This window comes from Plutella xylostella, chromosome 18 (genome assembly GCF_932276165.1).
Source record: "Plutella xylostella chromosome 18, ilPluXylo3.1, whole genome shotgun sequence".
NCBI classification, from domain to species: Eukaryota; Metazoa; Arthropoda; class Insecta; order Lepidoptera; family Plutellidae; genus Plutella; species Plutella xylostella.
Window position 1 is genome coordinate 5,462,639 of NC_063998.1, and position 21,185 is coordinate 5,483,823.

The 21,185-nt window shown below is 38.5% G+C and overlaps 1 protein-coding gene across 4 annotated transcripts in view; it reads left to right on the top strand.

The window, feature by feature from the left end:
- The window catches only part of LOC105385703, a 131,142-nt gene that overhangs the window by 89,717 nt on the left and 20,240 nt on the right, over positions 1–21,185 (top strand). For 3 of the 4 annotated variants that reach the window (XM_048627275.1, XM_048627276.1, XM_048627277.1), the window contains exon 5: positions 17,869–17,922. The exons of the other annotated variant lie outside the window; for it this stretch is intronic. In XM_048627275.1, the coding sequence (XP_048483232.1) occupies positions 17,869–17,922 (54 nt within the window). The remainder of the gene's footprint in view (positions 1–17,868; positions 17,923–21,185) is intronic. 4 annotated transcript variants of the gene reach the window in all.

Consider the following 21,185-nt stretch of genomic DNA (forward strand, 5'->3'; position numbering starts at 1 on the left):
CTCCTATTTACGCCGTAGTTCGCGTCCAGCGTCACGCCGTAGGCCGCGTCACAATGCTCACTATAGAAATGTACTGACGCGGTCTCCCTCACACGCCGACGTTGGCGCGTAGATGTTATGAGTATCGTGACGTGGCCTACGGCGGTGACACTTGACGCGACCTACGGAGTAAATAGGAGACCCGGGCCTTAGCCCTCAACAATATATCCGCAGCTTATCCTCAGTATCGCTTATCTGTCAAACATCTGTCAGATCAACAAAAGAATGATCTATGTCAGACTCAAAATATTTCTATTTGTATTAACATAAAATCTTTCCGATAAAAACAAACAACAGGAAAATCATTAGCCAACAAAACGTGACAGATCATTTGGGAAGCGGCCGCCGCGGGACGAACGATTTCGCAGTAACGGTGCCGCGTCCTAACCGTTAAACTGGTTCCGGCGCCCGAGACGAATACAGACCATTTGTACCTCTCGAGATACCGCCGCCGCGGCCAAACGACCAATTTGTCCACTGCTTTACATAAATACCACCTCTAGTTGCTGCTGCTCTGGTATTCCGAATTGTGAGAGCTAGCTTTAAAACCTTTTCCCGACGGATTGCCGGGTAGAAAAACTAGGTACTTAAATACTTTTAACAGCATTGGTGTGAATCCTTGAATCCGTTTACCGAGTGTTAAGTAATTAAAAGAGAAATCAAGATTTAAGTCATAAACACCATGTAAATACCTAAGAGTTCAAATGCTCTCGTCAGAAGACCGATTACTATAGTATGTGATGATGGCTTTAGAAGATTATGCACTACATATTTCATCCAAAGGTTGTCTGGTAGAGATTGCTTTAAGCAATAAGGCCGCCTTTTTTGTACTATGTTATGTATATAAGTTGTGAATTGTAATGTGTTTTTAATGGTGCAAAATAAAGAGTATTCTATTCTATTCTATTCTACATATTCTTTTCACAAGCGAAGAGTACTTGTACCCTGTGATCTTCCGAGGAGCGTCATTTTGGTGCAGATTACGAAATATATAGTTATAATAGATTCGTAGAAGCCACTTTTTACTTGCTTACCATTTACTTGTCTAAAGTCAACGTGTGCCTACACACCAAATAAAAGATCAATGATTAATATCATGCCTCACCATCATATTACACCGTGTCTTCGAGTGGGAATACTCACCATTAATGTAGTACTTAGTTTACTTAACTTTATTCTACCTAATACATCCTAGCTAACAGTGGCTTTTAATGGCCACAGGTTTACATAATTTTATTTTAACGCGAGCAAAAATTATGGAATGTTCACAAGATAGAACTAACGACCACTCTCAAGCTTATTTTACATAACATTTTCAGTGAGTTTGATACTAAATACGTTTTTCGTAAACTAAGAAACTGTGCACTCTAAAACCGAAAATCTTATAAATTATATCACTTCATCTTTTTGCTTCATTCTAACAAGAAACAAAGTCCAACAGTTTACCTACATAGTAGGTATGTAGTTAGATTTTACCAAGTTCATTAGGTCCCTATACATTTTTGCCTTAATTTGATGTAAGTACATAAGTTATTTATTTTTATTAATCTATTGAAACCTTTTTACCTAATTCAAGTTCAAGAGCTACAATTTATAACGCAAACAGCCTGAATGTAACATTCACGCTCTTCCTTTGTTGTCAGTGAATATAATTAACTCAAACCTTGGTTACAAAATTATCTATTACAGTATAAGTTTATGTGTAATGCTTAACTTACTCAGTTTTGTTTGTCTGTTATGTAAAACAAGTAGACGCAATAATAGTCAAATTGTGTTAACATAAAACAATCTTCTCTGAACAGAAGGGGTCACCGTATCTAACAAGAGCCTTCGTAGTATCATATTAAGATATAATACGCATAACCGGCTGGCAGCCAGGGAAACCCAAAATGTTAACTTCATTGTGTCATAACAATGACAATTTATTAACAATTGGGCGCCCTTTATCCCGCAGTCCGGCGTCATCCGTCGCCCCTTTTACTCACCCATATAAAAATTCACAAGCCACTCCGCCGACAACAAAATTCATTATCAAAGGAACACGGGGTGCTTTGCGGAAGACTGCCGTACTTAACAACTATTATAGTGATTATCTTGATGCAACAGCCAGAGTGGCAGTCGTCTCTTTCCACCATGGACCAAGCCGGTTCTGAAGCAAAGGACAGCAACATGTCGCCGTGATCAATGGATGCAAAAAGGTGTAGTGACGTCGACAGGATGCTCGAGCGCAGCTGGCTGGAACTTTTATATTTTTTCTTCTTCTTTTTCTCAAACAAAAAGAAGTTTCGTTTCGCGCGGTTTCGCTTCGAGCAGCCCGCGCCAGTTTCCTAATGGGAACGGAAAATGTTAATGAAGCATACGTGTCGAATACGTGTAAAATTATATGCCTCTGCGGCAGCAAACCTATAATTTGCTGGGAAGGTTTAAATAAAAGATGATTTAAATGAATTCAATCTAAAGTTTCATACTGAATAGGCTATAGATAGAAATACCAATGCAAATTAATCGCACTATTTGTCATCTCGGCCACAAGTATCCGTAGTGTACTGTCCTTACCGCTGCATAATTGTGGTGTTATTTCCTGTGTGGCATTCCACTGTTATTGATCGATTGATTAATGTTTATTTGTGTTCATTTTGTATTAGGTGAAGATAATAATTCTACTTTATAATATAATTTACCATTATTAATAGCATTTTTCCAAATTGTTACACAGCATAACAAACCATTTTCAATGTTTCTGAAATCCAGAACCATAATTCATTAGGGTTAAAAAGTTAAGATCATGGAAATAACAAACTTGATCGACGGTACCCATACTACACGATATTAAAATATATTTATGAAGTCACGGCACAATTTTTGGAAATAGTTGCAAACGTACTTACCTGCCTAGTTTCTAAAAGTTTTTGAAACAGTTGCTCTGAACTAGCAGCACAAGTCAATAAAATATTGATATAATAATGAAATTGATAAAATTGATGACCTAGATAGGCCAGTAGTGGCTGGATGAGGAAATCCGAAAACAAAGTGTTGTTGAGCTCTTTGGTAGATGCCGATGTTCAGCAGTGGACTATGAGCAGCAGATCTGATGATGATAATGAAAATAGAAATTTCTCATCTCAATTTTAGCGTCTAGTAATTTATGATTAGCGACCGAATGGCGTAGTGGTTAGTGACCCTGACTACTGAGTCGATGGTCCCGGGTTCGATTCCCGGCTGGGGCAGATATTTGTTTAAACACAGATATTTGTTCTCGGGTCTTGGATGTGCCCGTAAAATGGCAATAGGCCCGCCCCCTATTACATTGGGACTAACATAACACTCTGGCGAAAAGTGGGTGCACAATGCACCTCTGCCTACCCCGCAAGGGAGTACATTAGTACAAGGCGTGAAAGCGTGTTTTTTTTTTTTTTTTTTTTTATTTATGATTATTATTTTATATGAATATGTTGCATTGCAGATTGACTGGTAATAAAATTTGTATGGGTATTAGGTGCATTATAAAAATATATCCGTTTACCTTATCTGCTGGGTCAAATTATACACCCAAGATTATTAAGAGAATTAAGTCCTCCTTTGGTGCACTAGGTATTCTGTTATAATCGGACGGTCGAATGGCGTAGTGGTTAGTGGCCCTGACTGCTATGCCGAAGGTCCCGGGTTCGATTCCCGGCTGGGGCAGATATTTGTTTAAAGACAAATATTTGTACTCGGGTCTTGGGTGTTGATATTTATATTTAATATCTATCTATGTATTTGTGTAGATATATCAGCTGTCCGATACCCATAACACAGGCTCTGCCTAGCTTGGGGTCGGATGGCCGTGTGTGAGATGTCTCCACATATTATTGTTATTATATTATAATCATATTTTATATACTTACCTCTAATAACAATAAGAGGAAAGTACAATTCACCCGTATTACCTAGATGTACTTACTCTAAGCTAAGAACAGTTGTAAACCCGGGCGCGTGTTGGACCGGCACACGTGTCGTATCCACGTGTAGTTCAGAACTATCAAACTTTATGTTTCAAACATTTTAATTGTATTGTCCCCTATTATAGAATTGCAAAACCAAAGGTAAGTAAGTACTCGTTACTCCTAACTATAGATTTATCCATATCCATATGATTTTCTCTGAACTTTTTATATCATTTGATTTAAAAAAGCTCTCTTTCAAATTGTGATGTCATTCAATAGTTATATGGCTTATAATAATTATAACATGTAAAATATATTTGAAGCCTTCTTCTTATGTTTTACCCTACTTGATTTGACAATTATTTTTTATATGTTTTTTATACAAATACGTTATCGATAAGAGTGAATGCGGCTGTTCTTTGATTTATCTTGATTACCTCATTATCTTGGCTTAATATAGTTTTACTACCGTAGTGTACCTAGATGCAATGTTCAATCTGAATATGAATGCAAGGAAATGCCTTGTGTCTTGATTTTATGAGCATGCGCATGTAATGACTGAGCATTCGCTTGCAGCATGCAAAAGCTTTACTTGTTGCAGCTAAGGTGAGTATAGTTAGCAGTACCTTTACCTTTCAATATCGCAGAAACAAGCTTACGGTCACACGGTTAGGCGGGCCTAATGAGAAAGTTTATCGAGCGTTTATTGCGTAGTTAGTTCAGCGGGAAGCTCTGCCGCGAGCGAGCGCTCCGCAGGTGTGCCCCCCGCCCCGCGCCCGCCCCGCGCCCGCCCGCGCCGCACTACCGCACTCCGCAGCTTTCAGTCGACAGCCAGCCTTACAAGCGAGCGCACGCTCCGCTCACTCTCTCGGAAACGCAACGCGCAAACTGTAAACACGACGCATTATCTTCCACGCTTCCGTTCCCGACTTAACCTGAATAGAGTGTGCATATCCTGTGACTAGTGTCGTGTTGTGCCAAAACAGTTTGACTTTTGTGTGACGGATGATCGAGTAACTTCCTATACATGTAAATAAATGTCACTAGTGTCTCACGTAGTACCGGTGTAGTGTTTGCCGGCAAAGTTCTGCTTCGGATCGGATCATATCAAGAAAGAAATTGTGGGATTGTGCGAAACAGGTTGTGTCCGGCTAGCAAGGCCGCAGCGGTGGCTGGTTTCTGACTACACGTACTTGGATTAAACGTCAGTTAGCCACTCTATCTGTCACATTACGATCGATATCCTTAAATATATTGAATAAGTACTATAGATGAGTGAGTGGGCTAGTTGGCGTCACGTTCCTGTTTTCGTGGAACATGAGCTGTGATAAAATGTCCGTTGGTCAGCACTATAAGTAGTGTCTGTTTGATCAGCGGTCACCGGCGCGGCGTGCTCTTCCCAGCTCGACAGCAGCTCACTACTGTGACTGTGACCTGGCCCAGAGCAGTCATATCAAACTATAAATAAACAAAATACGTCCTCACAACACTATTAAGCAATAGCATGTTGTTTTGACAGTTGCAAGTATGAAGATTTGGAACCATGGTAAATTACGACTTTATTTGAAGAATGCAGCTTTAATTTTTTGCAATGCTTGTTATAAATGCGTACGCAACCGTTTTTACAGCTGCATGTTATAGCTAACAATGAGTGGCATCTTGAAGAATTCAATATAGGTAGGTATCTAAAGCTTATACAATAATTAATAGATAGAAAGAAGGAAAAACAAATCATAATGATAAGAAGTTACGATAAGAACATTAAAGAAATTATAAAAACAGATAACCCGCCTATCATAAAAACTAAAGCCAAGGAGAATGCAACAGTACTTAATGAAACTATGAAATAATAAGCGTATGTTTGTACCTAATCCAAACAAAACAACAACAATGTTCGAATACTGATTGTAAACACCACCGTCCAAACGGTTTTACTTTAACGAGGCGGGAAATTCCATCATAAAACTCTATCCTTTTAACACAAATAATATCCGCTTGGTGCTTGTCAAAGCGCGGCGTTCATAGTCGTGTGGTATCAATTAATTCCATCGAGCTGCAGCCTGCCCCAGTTTCGAACAAAAGCTGCCCAACTAATAAGATATCACAAAGGAAGATCTGGGACACCTATTGAATATTGATTAGATATAAACGACTGCAACAGCAACATACAGCAAACAATTTTAAAGTCACAATATTAACGTGAAACTGTGGCAATAAATTAAAATTATTGTAGTTATAAATTAATAGAGGTGTGTAATAGCGGACATTTATATATCCTTGCGGTACCTATATATTGCTGGTGGTTTCTCATTTAATTGTTATTGAGTTGGTAGGTAATTGCTGATTGAAATATTCCAATTTGTCATTTATGTCCATTATTGTTTAAGGCCTAAAAATTTAATTTTTAAAGATTGATTCAAGCACCTTCTGGTTTCTTTGTGACCTTTGTAAAAAGTGTGGTTGGAGTTTTAATTTTAACTCTGTGAAGTTCTTCAACTGCTTTCCTAACAAAGTAAGTTTCTGCTATATCTTTTGTTTTCGTTGAAAGTTCACCGAGTACATACACATATTGTAAATTATTAAGTTAGCCATTGTGCTCGAGTTGGCAAGTTTGCGGTCTGCACAGCAACTTCCACCTTTGTTGTCTTCAAACTGCAAGTTAAACTCCTACTTAGCTTGTTTTAATAGCAAAATCCCTAGCCTGTTGAGTCACTGCTTTCGTTGTCAGCCGAGATAATTGTGAAAGGAGGATAAAGAAGCTTGTAATTAAGTCTTTTTTGAACTCCTTCATAAATGCGGTATTTTCTAAACGCGTTAAATCTTTCTCGAGTTGTAAAGAGACTTCGTATAATGTCTTGATCGGATAGATGAAACAAAAGCATCATTGTGTATGATTGTTTAATTTAGTGGCACGACTGTACCAAGTCGGTAGGCAGCCGAGTGAAAGGAACTTTCTCCGGCCCTCCAGCCCTCTGCAATGTACGCGTACAACTCTATTGCAAAATTTCACACTCACCCACAAACGATATTATCTTCTATCGTATTTCGCTGATAAATGATTGTCTAAGAAAGTGTTCGATGCTTTCAAAGAAAGTCCAACTTGAACGTTATTTATTAGAACCAGAGTACTTTGTTTGCTTTCTTGTGTTATAGCTTCCAATTAATCGCAGCGGTTTCTCTCGGGAGGCAGGCTGTGAGCCGACTAGCTGTCCTGACTACAATCGATGTGTTATGTACTTGCCAAGTCAATCCTAGGTTTCATTTCAATCAGTATTAGAGCCGTGCCTGGGTTTACAACAAAGGTCCCATCGGGGGCCACGAATTAGCCCGATTATGCCGGCCCGTTACTCGTCCAACATTGAGAGTTTTTTCCACAGTTCCTTTCTATAGCGTGGCCGATGTATGTGGGTCGGCACGAATCGCTTTGTTTGCCTCGGCTCTGAGTGTTTGATTTATTCGTAGACCTGTTATTAGTCCGCCTCATCTGGGAGGAGCGGCGTCGTATTGAAATCTGGCAAAGTTTGTCTAGCTGCGACAGAAACATAATCGATTTGTCATTTGGCACAGCTTCGGCATACATGAACTTAAAGCTAAGTTACGAGCGGCTCAGAGCCTAAGTGGAGTTTACGCAAGCTGTGCTTATGTAAGTTGCTAGCGGTTGGTGATGCTTGTGAAACCAAGCCGGGCTTTCGTTGCTTGTGTTACATGAGCCAGCCATCGACAAATTGGTAGTATTGAGTGCACGTGATGATGTTACGACAGTTTTACTTCATCTTCAAACTCTATCATAGTTTTATTATCAATCAGAATGATCACGATTCATGGATCCTTCAAATAAATCATGTATTTTACATTTACATTTGAATAAATTGAGCTAAAAGATGTCTCTGAAAAAATCATATCAGATTAATTTTATTCATGCAATTTTCATGATATCGCTGTTACGATAATATGGTAATCGATAAGGATAGATAGACAAATACCTCATTGCGCTGATACTCAAATAATTTCTTTTCAATTCGCAAATAAAATAACTAAATTGTACGCTTAAAGTATTTCATACTACTACCGAGAACTATATAAGTACGTTGTAATGTAACTCAGTGTATATTTTACGAATTATGCGAAGCTTCGCTACAATAATAATTATTTCAATATCGGAGTTGCCTCCGCTCGTGACTAGAAACCGATTAGTTTCCATTATGATGTACCCGCCGTATCATCTAGTATCAGTTAATGCCGCTCCATACTGTACTTGGCATAAATTGGGCAAACGCCAGCATCCGCTGCCAATTACACGAAGGGGGCCATCCAACTGATAAAATCAAACAATTTTAGGTTAGCAAGTTAAATTAAAAAGCATTCTTTTTTTCACTTCATCGAGCAAAGTGAAGTTTTTGTACAATAACAGTTCATTGCATCAGAGGCCGGGACTCTTGAGTGTTTGCCAAGACCATGGAAGCCGGACCCTAGCCAACCGCTCACCATCATGATTTCCGCAGACAGACGACTTAGCGAACTTTAAAACTATAATATTCCACGCCGCATAACTTGGTTATTTCATCAACATTTCGCTGCACTTGATGGCTTCGCGCCTCGGGGATAGTTTCCGACACAGCTCGATATCTAGCTCCCATTCAGACGAGAAACATTAACACGTTATGTTACCTTACCTCGCTATTATCTCCACCAAATATTCAATCCATTCCACCAAATATCACGTTTCCCGAATTTCAGGCAGGATCAAAGAATTCTTCGCGGCGTTCAAGTAAACAGATCGGGATTCCGTTTTATGAGAAGCAGATTTCGCGAATTCCTCGAGCATTTGCGAGGGTCTTATCGGATAGGAGGTCGGCGGCTGTCGGGATTGTTTTATGAATTGGCGGTTAATTGAGTGGGTCCTTGGGGCTTATTTATTGCGGCACATTTTAATCTGTTATGTCAGGGTTGTGTGTTAATCGTCGCGGTGCTGGTCAGGTAGCGGGTGCCTGCGGGGGGCGGCGGGCGCGGGGCGGGGAACAGCTGTCGCGACAGCTGCCTCCTTCCGGCGCACGTGCGACTACACTATTGTTGTCGAGTTTTTGTGCTATGATTTTCCCTAACCTTATTTTGGAAGGATTCTACTTATATCATCGTCTCGATTGTAGCGCTATAGCTCAACGTTTCTTATGTGTTTGGATGGCAAGCCCTTGCAACTTTGTGGGCACCCATGAAAGTGTAAAATATACATTAGTCAGTAGGTGTGGTAGGTACGCTAGGTGCATGCGGCGTGCGGCTGCCCCGCGTGGCGCGACCACGTGACCGCTCAAGGTCGCGGACGATGAGAATTGCGCCGCGACGCTTTCGCCGACCGAACGCTACATTTGTAATGGAATTGGGGAAAAAATAAAAATATTTCTTATCCTGTTAAAATATTTCAGTTTGCATTACAAAAGTAATTACCTACTTATACTTACACAGTTTTCATAAAAGTCATTAGGTCATGTTGTAGGTTAATTATCAGGTAGCATCCTATGTTACCAATCAACTTAATTTTACTTCCAATAAAGTAAATATGCTACATCTGTCTTCTTACGAGCAATTTGATCGATGTTCCAGTTAACCTAAAACAGATGTCAGCCTAATTGACCTTCGATCGGCCAATAAATTTGAAAAAAACTTCCACAAAATGATGTAAAAAGTCTAGTTTCAAATTACAGTCGGTGGTTGTAAACATAAACAAGCGTTTTGTTTATTACGCGTCGCGACGCCAAGGCCGTCTGTGGCTGTCTGCATGTAAACAAATCCCACTGAAAATTACAGCCAACGCTGTAAATGTAAAAAAATATACTTTATGTATCAGTATGTTCATGAGCCATGGCATTAATTCCATGTCCATGATCCTCCCTTTGCGGTCAAGATGCACTACCACCATCGCATCTCCATAAATCAGGACTCGGAAAACTGATAAATACAGTTAGGTAGATAAAATTATTAATTATTGGTCGGTGGTTATTCTCATAGCCAATTTTGATTGCAGAAATTTTAAAATCTCTATATAGACTGCGGCGGCATGGCAGTACGTCTAATATACTGCAGAGTAGTCAGAAGGACTAAACAATGATGGACACCAATAACGCAGCTAGGCTGACGGGGATTAGAAATCCATTGCTTAGATCTCTCACACGAATGAATAATTTATTGGCTTACCTGACGTACAATAGGATCATAATTAGGTATCTAAGTGTAATAAAAAATCACCGCAGTCATAATTAAAACATTAAAATTAAAAAACCCAGGGTGCTACTGTTTACTTAGCCGGCACATGACTTCAGTAGCACAATCCCACTCGGCCTTTTACCTGTATCGGCGCCGCAATGCAGTTCCTAGCCGCTGCCGGCTACCACGACACACCTATTTATTTAGCGACACATGCATAATCGCCTGTACCCCGGACTCGAATAAACACCACGTGACGTCCGCACAGTTACGTAACTTGTTTATTAAGAACGAAAAACTAGCGCAAATGTACTTTAGTTATTCGGGCGGTGCAAACCTACTACATTTAACAGTGTTGTAGTTGGATCAACGATAACAGCGGAGTTAACTTGTTTCTGAATTTGAATTGAGAAGTTTTTCCAATACGACGACCCGACGTCATTGTTGCTGACGCAACCCGCTGCTATTGGTTCAGTCAGGATTATGTATGCAGCCCGCTCCGTGGGATGACATTTCAATGTAGCTAAGGGTCAAAGTGCAACTTATTTATTGACGACTCGTGAACAATTTCAAAGATAAAAAGACGAGAGTATACGAAGCGCGCTAGTTAGGCGATTTTGCATGTGATCGCCGGTTTCCGGGCTGATAACAATCTGTGTTTTCGTTTTAAAATACAATTGATAACAGCATTGAAACCGCTCTCTCGTTCACTCAGATACGGCTCCGATCCTTAGATCTGTGTTTAAACATCGAGCCATCGACAAACAGAACTAAAGACGGGAATCGTGTCAGTGAGCTAATTCTCGGAACGTTTTCAGACCGCTGAATGCCTGTGATAACCCCTGTGATGTGCGAGCAAACCTGTGGATATTTTTCTATGTGATTTACCAGTGCCCAAGTACAAACCGAGTACAAAAAAAAACGGACAGTTTAGTGTGTAAGAGTAAAGATGAAGGAGGAGTGCAAGCTGTGCAGCGCGAGCGGGTGGTGCGGGGCGGCGGCGCCCACGGACTTCTCCATCTCGTCGCTGATGCGGCCCGCCGCGCCCGCCCCCAGCCAGCGCGCGCTGCTGATGCAGCTGCTCAAACTAGGTGACTATCCCCCCTCCCCCCCGCTTCACCACGCCGCCGCCGGTGAGTACCACACGCACGCCCAGAGGCCAGTCTGCCTGCACCCTTATTAACACTTAACTCTTTAACAACAATTAGTGCCCACTATGATTAACCGCGCAGGATGCACTAGTTGCGTTGTTCCGTGCATAATTTGCTTGCCGATTTGTTTTCGAATTTTAGACGCTTCACGCTTCGTTTTTTGTGATGCGTCATCGTAATATTTGATTACAGCGTTTCGCTATAAACAGATAAGATTCGAAACACATGTTTGGCTTTTATATGAACAATTTGATTCTATCTAGTAATAATGACATGGAATAAGTTAGCAGTGAGTGCCAACAAGGCATAACATTAACATTCTTATTATCACGAACTGCTGCTGAACAACGCAGTTAAATTCTACGAGCTCGCTAGTTTCTTTTAATTTTGCAAAACTTGTGCGCGCTGCGTCGTAAACAACACAAATTATTTTTAATTAGTTATTCTTTTTTACCCTATAGTATGCACCATGATAATGATAATAATTAATCTTTAGACATAGAAATAGTTGTTTTCTTTCTGATCAAATGCTAATTTTTTTTATATATAGTGTGTTGTTTTTCGGACCCGACAAACTTTAAGGGTGGATTCTACGAGTAATTTCATCGAGCAAAAACCCCCATATCTGGTCCGAAAAACAACACACTGTATATCCTGAAACTGCTACGAGTCTATTGATAACACTGTTTTAGAATACCGACCGATTATTTGTATCGTTCCTACATAACGAATATATGAAACACGTCCTCACGATATCCGTTCAATTTCCGTCTCAACAAACCTATCAGAAGTTAACTTACTTTAATTTCACTACTTCCCTCATAATGGAAAAGCCGTAAATATTTTATTTCTGTTCACTGTGGTCTCGTGGTTATGCAACTTCATAAATGCACTTTATTTATACAATGATATAGGTACAATCTGTTTTTGCAGTTATGTTATTGTAGTTAAGTTATTTACTAGCTGTTTTGTATGTAGGTATACCGGAATAGGACATTGTTATTAATAAACGAGTGCGGAAACTTAGTCATTATCGTGTTAACGTAGTATTTGCACGTTGTCGAGCATTCGGAAGTTTTGGAACTCAGTACCCATCTTGAAACACAAAAGCCATCCTAGACAAACATTTGTCTGACATATTCGTGCATTTAATGGCTAACAAAGCTCATCTGTATTGGCTTATTCAACTACCATCAGTAGCTAATTAACTACGATAGCTACGTTAAATGGAAACATACCTGATTAACTGTATTCACTGACAAACCGTGATCGGTAACGTAAGTAAAGCTCGGGATCGTATGTTGCAGTCAGTGTGCGTTTTCAGTAAATGCGGAGGCCGCGCGGCGCCCCATTTCCCTGATTGTGAATTCAAGGCGGGTATTATTGGCCCGGTTATGGAGTTCTGCCGTCGATGTGGAAGGTTGCACACAAGTTCTGTGCACACTATACTACATGCAACATCAAATCACTGCTGGTGTTAGAATTCAATCGGATTTAAAAGTTGTGTTTGAATTGTTTACTTTGCTTATGCTTGATATCGCTTTGATGCTTTGAGGGTGATGGTTATGGATTATTGGATCATATTTTTTCTGTTAATTATAAAATAATTAATAACGATTTCACTCAACAACTAGGTACTAGGTACTTGTTACCTATCTTATTTACTTGCTTATAACCTTATGTACTGAAAATGAAGTCATGAGTTCCTGGACATAGTCGTAGAGTCGAGTGTGTAGTCCGCATAATTAAATCCGGAAACAAACGACAGTCGTGCGGCGTCCGGAATCAAGATCTGCACACGGAAGACCGCGGCCGACGACGTGGCCTGTTAGATCAACAACACAATCCAACCTCTATTCCCAAATCCACAAGGCTCAAAAATACGGGCAGTTTTTTCGCAAATCCAGCGATCTTTACCTTAATTTCAAAAGCCACTTAAAACGATGGAGATAATCCAAGCAGTTTGTCATTGAAGTATTTAAAGCTCATTTTTAAACGTTCTTTTGTCTCGGCGGACAAAAAAGGTCAAGTGCAAATTGTATTCTGTCGCCCAAGCGGTTTTTAGGTATGTGGACATTGTAGATTTTGCGACTACTTTAATCTAGATTGGCATTGCCATAACATCATCAAGATCTCTGAACACTCTGAAGGCATGATTCATTTTAATTGTAAACACTTCTAAGTTCACATATTGTCACCGTGTCATTTATCAAGATAGGATTTCAAGTTGTTGAGCTTTGCTTAGGGAGGCTCTGCTCAGTTACACTGTCATCTGTTTAATACTATGACGTCATCTACTCACCCCCGATGACTCACCTAATCCAAACTTCCCTTTATACAGATAGGTACACACACATAGGGCACAAGGGTGGTGAACAATCTAGAACATTAACGTACCAAAATCCCTACGCCTATGTAAAGCACTAAAAAGTCGTAGGTAGAATAGATGGATTACCTAGATAATAATATGGATTAGAAAATTTAAATAATTTACCAAATTTGTATTTTTTGCAATTTGTATTATACCTGGATCTTTAATTCGACGGAATTCTGACATTTCAAAAGTGATGTTACTTAAAAAGCTCTTAACCGAAAAAAGGAAAAATTTGGATCCATTTCTGGGCAATAAAAAAATAAAATGACAGATAATGTATCGAATTCATATTAATTACTTTATTTTATTCTTTAGCTGGCATCACTTCCTACTAAATTCAGGGATAGTAAACCTTTTTAATCGATTTCAAAAAAAGATTCTCTATTCGGTACATACTCGTATGTACCTACTTATGTAAGATTATTGGAACTGCACAACAAACAAATATACTTGCAAAATTTTATAGATGTATGTATGTTTATAATGTTTGTCCACGCATATCTCCGAAACAATTGAACCGACTGCCACTAATTTTTTTTTAATGGCTTACATTGAGCAGTCTAAGTTTCATCATAATCGGTTAGTATTAATAATGATTAGATATTCTATTCTATTCTCTTTGGGGATGTAAGTACCTGCACCTGGCTCTCTCAAGTGGAACCTTTGTGCATATCCCCAAGGTCTAAACGGCCTTCCTAAGCTTGGACCATTTCCCACCACGCTGGTCCACTGCGGGTTGGTGGGTTCACATATTATCTAGATTTGCTAAATCTAGATATGCAGGTTTCCTCACGATGTTTTCCTTCACCTTAAGAGCGATGGTATACATTGTACCTACTTGTTAGATTATTAAACATAAAACCACATATTTTTAAGATTGTTTCATGTATTCACTATCACGACTGAGCTACCACCGCTTTTATTATTATTTAATAATCGATTAGATATTTTAATAAAAAAAATATTTTTTTCTTTATTTATTAATTTATACTTTAAATAAGTATATTATTTTTGTGATGTAAAGGGACGTAATTATTACTCACCGTAGGTAAATCCCCTTTTAATTTGGAGCGACGCACTTAATAAAATGGATATGTCGCAGTCATCTACATTCACTAACAAATAAAATGCATAGAGTAGTTTAGACTTAGATGTTCAGGGGTCAGGGGGGTCACTCTCTAAATCGACGAACGAACGAACAAGAATTGTCACGCAATCGGCACGCTTAATACAACGAGATAGAGCCGAGCTCTTGTTCGTTCGTTCGTTTGATTTTGGTAGTGGCCCTCCAGACTCGTATTGAAAAAAGGGCTCAGCCAAAAAAGGTTTGTGATCTCTGACATGTCAAAAGTAGATAACTGTCAGAATTCCGCCGAATTAAAGATCAAGGTATAGTTAGGTACTAATATAGTACAAATAGAAAAGTAAATAAGAAAAACAATGATTTTAGTACATAGATACTTTGTTACAGAATACACCACATTTAAAAATGAAAAGATTCATACACACACCCGGGCTTTTCCGATCCAAGTTAAGCCGCCTCTTGTTGCGGACAGGCAAGCAGCCCACATTAAGGCCGCCTCTCGGGCACACTCGCAGTATTCGCCGCGAGAACGCTCGAGTGTAGTACGATCCTTCCGAAGCTTCCAGACTTTTCGAGAATAGCCGGGCTGCCTACGTGTTGTTGCAACGTGTTTCTTTTTCCCTTTGTGTTGTAGGCACGTTTATTTAGATGTTTTGTTAGAGAAATTGTACTGAATGGGAGTTATTAAGAAATCTTCGTTGGATTTACTTTGTGGATTTAAAAAATATATGTCTGAGTGAACTGTATTGTTTTTTTTTGTTCTTAACATCTTTTTTTTCTTTCTTTAAAATTTCTTACGTCTTTTAATTCTAGAAATTAGTTTAAGAAAAAAGAAACAAATCATTTATTCAGCACCCTGCAGCGTCGTAGTACCTACTTTGTTCCGTTCTTACTTCTTACAGTCATCTTGATTTGCATGAGTCAAAGTTGCACTATATTGCATTTTATTTCCACTAGGTAAACCCTAGGGTTGCAAAACACGACACTTTACATTACATATTATGTACCGACTTTACTTCGGAAGAGTTTTTGTAAGTATTTTGGCAGGTTTAGAAGAAAGTTTCTACTTTCGGATTAGAAATTTTCAGTCGTATTTAGACCTGTATCTGTATTATTAATATTATATTATTAATCAATATCACGTATATCGTTATGATGACATACATACCTAAACTCCTACAACGTTAGCTTTGCAATTGCAACAGAAAGTTGAGACGGCAAGTGGTACACACATATTATTTATCTACCAAATAAAAGCAAAAATTGCATGGTTGATATAATTACCTACTCCGAAAGTTACGGCAAAATAATAAGTTAAAGGGTAAACAAACAAGTAATTAAGCCTTAGCCGTATAATCCATAATCCACTAAATCCTTATAAAAAGCATTTTATTGATTCAAACCCATCTGAGTTCACTAAATATAGCATGAACCAAACTTTAATTTGAAACTGTGCGGGCCGACAGCCCCTCGACACGTCACTGTAGGAAGGGCTTGGCTATAAAAAAGTTAAGTAAAACAATGATCACTCAGCCGTGGCCCTTACGAAGTCCCCCTTCAAACCATAACAGGCTAAATAAAATACTCACTTGGTGGACTAGTGTGAACACACGCTTACTTTTTGTCCACACACAACATTCAAATGGCTACAAAATGTATTTCCATTCCCTCAGTCATCCGCTTTTATGGATCATTGTAATTTAATTTGAAAGTATAATCTGATAAGTACAACATGCAAGAGTGTCTTTTATAGAAGATATAAAGGCATTAATGCCGTTTTTAATAATGTAATGCCTTCGCGATCGCGAGTATGCGTGGTTTTTATATGCTGAACTTATCATAACAGATCTCAGAAATAGGATTGTGTCGATAAATGTTCTGTAAATATGTATTTTAATTTGCCGTCTTCCTGTGATGTTTCTCCCATCACATCGGGCTCTACCTTGTATTATGCGATGTTCACTCGTAATCTATTCCTGTCGCGGCCTATTTATTCACGTTTACTATACTTTATTATGTCGTTACTACGTATAATATACTAAGTTGAAGTATTAACCTGTAATGTATTGATATTAATGTACACCACAGTTACCCACAACTCTGTTGCTGACTGTAAAATCCATTTAACACTATCTTGTTCTACAAGAACTGTAGAAAGTACTACCTTATACAAATCAGCTTAGGTTTCGCTTGGTTTTGATTTTATAACAAAAATGCAAACGAAAGTAAAGTAAAAAATTTCTTCAAATAAAAAGAGTCGCACACATCCAAATGACTGCAACACAAAGCGGGGCTACCGAAGGAAGCATCCTATGTAATTGACGCGATGACTGCGTCACGCTGCAGAGCTCCACAGGGCACCATTCTGGGACCCAACTTGTTCCACTTACCTCTCGTACATTGTGTTTCGAATTGTACTCGTAAATGCATTACAGTGCGGCCAATTAAACCCTATGTATGCTACCTTTCAAGTGCATCGTTAACCCTCGCCTTTCCGCCTTTAGTGAATAAGGTAGCAATTGATGTAAGTAGGAATTTATTCAGATACTTTTAACTCTTTTACAAGTTAAATTATTCTGTGTTACTGACTGATTTTAAAATGTTTGTACCCATATAAGAACAATGTTCCTAAAATAATACATTAACTTTGAGAACTCCAAAACTTCGCTCAAAACAAGGTATGCGTTAAAGAACCTTAGAAAAATGTATTTGTATGGCTTCAGAAAATGTTTGTTCAACTCTCAACATGTTATTTTAAAGCAAAAACTAGGAAAGTATTTTAAAAATCTGCGAATGGAAGAACAATGTTGAAAGCCGTTTATTTATTCGCCTCGATCGAGTGGGGTTGAGGCTTTGAATTATTTATTGCCGTGACAACCGGCTCGGCGCTGACACCACACGTCACTAAACACGTGCTTTACTCATTTCCAGTTATTCCATTACATGTTATATGCTTAGGATTGAACTAATCGCTTCCAAATTCTTTGATTACTGGTAATAAAAATACATGGCCAACATTGGTATTTTTTTGGATAAATAACCCTTTTATTGGAGTCATACTTATTTCTATTTACATTTTATTATTATCTGTTCCAGGTAAGCCGACGCCATGCACCCTGTGTGACCCCCTGGCTACTGTTTGGCCACATGGTGAGTAACATAAAAATAAAGCTAACAACCGTAAAATACATACATTTCGTATTGATACGGTCTAAAATATGCAAACCTTTTAAGTGCCGACATGAAATTTAGAGCACTAGCTTTGACTTTTGTCCTAGATATTTTCAAAACATTTTTAAACCAGACTACAACAATAATTTTAAGCCCTGTTTAAAGAAATATTTCAGTTTAAACCATGTTAAAACTGCAAAGCCGAGAACATTTTTGACAGGAACTAGGTTTTGTACGCTCGCCGAATTAACGAAAATGGTGGAATGAAAGTCGCTTTGTTTTCGTGAAACTTGTAATTTTAGCTTAGTTTTGTCGGCATTTATTCACGCGTTACGTTCTCCGTAAAAGCGCTTTACTTTTCGACGGTGGAAGGCAGAATTTACTCGTTCACGCTACACCGCCATTTCAAAAGCTTTGCAAACTGTATTATGTGTTGAAAAATTCACAGGTTTTAAGTTTAGAGCTGATATTCAAGTTGAAGTAACATTCTCGATTCTAATTCTATTTGTGCACTCTAGTCTATCGACTTTTCTGATTTATTTCGTGCAGTGAGATTAAGTGCTACACTAGGTACCTACCAACTATTTAATCTGCTAAATATTTTAACTTGTGAATCGGCGAAGTCACGTGACTGATGAAAAATACATTCAAAATTTTTATGATTTTTTAAACGATCTTACGGTTCCCATCGGACCCACTTGTCCGGCCCTTGAGTCCACAACATTGTTTTTCGTGGCCGTCCCATGGCTCGTCGGTGCAGTAATGAGTGAGACTGGGTCAACGGGTCGTTCCGCACGGCTGGCCCGCATCGGGACGTCGGCGTGTCGCTCCCTTCGACCCACATGCTACGGGTAATGGATTTACTATTATGTTAACTAAACTTGGGTTTTTACATACTCTACTTTGATGATTTGCGTCTTAAAGATATATTAATATTTCTCATTATATAAGCTAATTTTGCTTGATAAGGAGGTTTTGTAATGAAAATTTATAATATACCTACATAGGTAATGGAACGTCATAATAACATCGTGTACTTTACATTTTATACTACTTAACTAGTTACTAGACTTTTCAAGTTTGCAGATTTACGTCCATTATTCAAACAATATCTGAATATGGCTGAAGTTCAATTAAACAACAAAATATACAGTAATTATCTATACCCAAATAAGTAACGAAATATCACGTAGGTACTAATCAATTAATGGTGTTTACCAAATTAGAATATAAAAGATTACTGGGCCAACTAAAGTGGTCGAGTCGGTCTCGGCAATCCCAAGTCACCAATGTGTTCCCATATTACATTATTCACATCATTCAACCGCCAAGTAGGGAAGGGTACCATGATGAATAAACGCAAGGGATGCGACGATTATCGTGCGATTAATACTTATATTTTATACGCACTCAGAATTATGTGCTGTTTATTGTGACCTTTTTTGTTATAATACTTAATTGGTTCATTTCTCTATAACGTCATACACTATGAATATTTGTGATACGTACGACGTAGTACCCATTTAAATGATGAAGAATCTATGACTCAAATGACTACTTACATGCAAAAACTATAGTTATCAATTATTCTAGTAATAATAGTTGGTAGGCAATAAGACGCACGAATATGACGCCGGAACAAGATCAGACCTAGTGTTTATCTCAGCGGTGTGACCTACAACACGGCAATCAAGTACGTCACTCTCAATACACTCGGCTTTGTCCTACAAAATCACTGGCACATTCGCTTAAATATTTATGGCAACTTGAATTTAGAATACAGCTGTATTTTTATGAACGCCCTATTTACGATTCCGCGTTCATCGCGACGGATCCTTGTTGTTAGGTGAAAATACGACTATACTAAAAACTCGTTTCTTTGCTTTGACATGAAATGAAGCAGTGTTCATTTGTTACCCGACTGCCGAAGGAGGAGGGTTATGTTTTTTTTTACTTTTTTCTTACACTACTTGGTGTAAAGTTTTATGAATTCTAAATTTACGAAACTACCTAAACTATTTTTAGAAGATCCAAATATCTGTGTCAACCTGTTGACAGAAACAAAGGTTTTACGCAACAAGCCCTATCCCAACCTTTTCATCTCACGTAACCTTACCCCTTAATGATTGACCAAAGGCTTTGATATCAATTAGGCGGCTATCGAACAATAAAGCGGCGGTTGGCCCAGTAATCTTTTATATTCTAATTTGGTAAACACCATTAATTGATTAGTACCTACGTGATATTTCGTTACTTATTTGGGTATAGATAATTACTGTATATTTTGTTGTTTAATTGAACTTCAGCCATATTCAGATATTGTTTGAATAATGGACGTAAATCTGCAAACTTGAAAAGTCTAGTAACTAGTTAAGTAGTATAAAATGTAAAGTACACGATGTTATTATGACGTTCCATTACCTATGTAGGTATATTATAAATTTTCATTACAAAACCTCCTTATCAAGCAAAATTAGCTTATATAATGAGAAATATTAATATATCTTTAAGACGCAAATCATCAAAGTAGAGTATGTAAAAACCCAAGTTTAGTTAACATAATAGTAAATCCATTACCCGTAGCATGTGGGTCGAAGGGAGCGACACGCCGACGTCCCGATGCGGGCCAGCCGTGCGGAACGACCCGTTGACCCAGTCTCACTCATTACTGCACCGACGAGCCATGGGACGGCCACGAAAAACAATGTTGTGGACTCAAGGGCCGGACAAGTGGGTCCGATGGGAACCGTAAGATCGTTTAAAAAATCATAAAAATTTTGAATGTATTTTTCATCAGTCACGTGACTTCGCCGATTCACAAGTTAAAATATTTAGCAGATTTGACTGATAAAGTTGTTAATAAATTACTTTATGTACTAAATTAGTATTTAATTGCATGCGATATACGGCTCTATGACGCAACACGTGTAAACTCACGATTTCCTGAAAATCCCGCCCTCGCGCTACAGCGGTTTGCAGAAATGTAGGGTATTTTCACTTTTCCTGGAATTTTCAGTAACAGCTCTAATAACTATTAGCTTTTATTGGCCTTATACTCAAAAATATTATAATAATATGATTATAATGTTATTATACTGCTATAGTAAGCGAATATGATATGTACATTCTAAACTCTATTTCTTGTGCTTGGGCTATAAATGTGCATTTACTACAAACTCTTGGGTGCCAATAATCAACTACACACATGGCATGCCATCGACACCTTAAATACTCGTAAGCTT